Below are 1,613 nucleotides of genomic sequence, written 5' to 3'. Positions count from 1 at the left end.
TGTGCCTTGTCGCTGTCCGTGTCAATGAAATTTTGCTGGCACGGGCTTGGCCAAAGGTTTCTCTCGGCTGGTTACATCCCACAGGGCGGGCGCCAGGTGAGGGTTCAGGGCAGGGCTTTCACTTGGTGTGGGTGGGACGAGCCCACTGAAGCTCAGTGGAAAGACTTGGTGGCCAGGCCAGCGCTTGAACCTTTAGGGGGTTGTTTTTTGCGCCCTTTTTCTCCTGGGGCTGGCTTCAACGCCTAGATCGATCCATGGGGGGCCACGGGCTTACAATGGTTCGCTGCCCTTGCCCTGCTACTTTTCCCTGTCTGTCAAGCTTGTCTCGTCCCGCTCTTATTGCTCCGAGTCTTCGCTTCCGCTTTTTCGCCAGATGGAAAAAAAAAAAAGAAGGAGGCCTATTGGATCCCTTCCGACTCCAAATTTACGGTGCGTCTTACATCTGGACATTCCGAGGCCAAATTTCGGCTACATAAGGAACCCAGACCTTCACCCAGTGAAACATTCAGGGTGCTCACACAGTACCGGGTTCTGGAAGGATCAACCAGTCAGGGTCTTCCCAATTGACCAGTGGCGTCTGTCAGAGATGGCCAAACAAAGTCCACGTGCGGGCGCCGAACACGATCCTCGCACTGTCTGCCCACCAACACGACCCACGACTCGTAACCGGATTGGCCGTGCGAATATCTCACCCCGAGCTAAAGCGCACTGCCCTCCACCCAAGCCTTGCTCATCAGCAACCTGTATTCATGATCTCCGTCATCATCTTTCCAGAAGCAAGCCGCCACAAGAAATCGCCGCCGTTGATTCACAACCCGCACTTGGCTGCCCCACCAATCCCTGTTCTAAAGGCTTCTGGCCAGTTGGAAGCGCGCTGGGGCGTGCTAGGGAGCAACAGTCACTCCTTACGAGGCGGTGTAATCTTGGACGAACGCTCGCTCTGCAACTTGCCTACTGCTGACGACTTCGAACTGGTACGTGCGACTCGCTGAGTCGTACTTGTTGATCCTCGCGGCCAGTGACTGACAATCAGTCACTTTCCCGTCACCCCAGCCACGACACGACGCGAATGATGGACATGGCTCGACAGCCATTATGCCTGTTTCACGTTTAGACACCCCGCGCCAGGGGCTTTCTTGATGCGAGAAGGGATGGCTGCGCCCAGGGTGCTCGCTGATCTTTTGATGTTGCAGGTTGTCACCGGCAAGTACCCGGTCATCAAATGCACAGAGCTCGCAAAGCCTCGTCTTGGTTTCTAGTGCCACAATGCACAATGGCAACAGAGCTTGGACGCACAAGTTCTCCTTCATCATTACTCTTTGTCAGCTCAGCTCAGTCGTCGTGCGCCTCATCTTTGTCCTTGTGCGCTCTACTCTCGGCTGCGTCCGAGTCGTGGGGGTTGCTCCAGAATATCGCCTCGAAAATAACGAAAACAGTCCGTCTACCAATTCCAGAGCAGCTTCTCCACTGCCGCTTGTCCGCCCTGACAAGTGGTCGCTCTGCTGGCGCCTTTTCCGCTCGTGCCATGCTGCCGTCTCCGTCTACGATTGACCCTTGAGGCCGAGCTACCCAGCTTGGCATAGCCTCGCACTCAGGGACGCACTCGAACGAGC

General features: G+C 55.9%; 1 protein-coding gene across 1 annotated transcript; it reads left to right on the top strand.

The window, feature by feature from the left end:
* Positions 1-749: 749 nt before the first annotated feature.
* MRS44_003409 (uncharacterized protein) lies at positions 750-1,259 on the top strand (the record flags this gene model as incomplete). Its single annotated transcript, XM_065623200.1, has 2 exons — positions 750-974; positions 1,194-1,259. 2 exons carry the CDS (start codon positions 750-752, stop codon positions 1,257-1,259), a joined length of 291 nt encoding a protein of 96 aa, XP_065479272.1.
* Positions 1,260-1,613: the final 354 nt, after the last annotated feature.

Source organism: Fusarium solani (genome assembly GCF_023522795.1).
Source record: "Fusarium solani strain SB1 chromosome Unknown bctg00000001, whole genome shotgun sequence".
NCBI classification, from domain to species: domain Eukaryota; kingdom Fungi; phylum Ascomycota; class Sordariomycetes; order Hypocreales; family Nectriaceae; genus Fusarium; species Fusarium solani.
The sequence above is the reverse complement of the archived record's forward strand: the minus strand, read 5'-3'. Positions and strand labels throughout refer to the sequence as shown.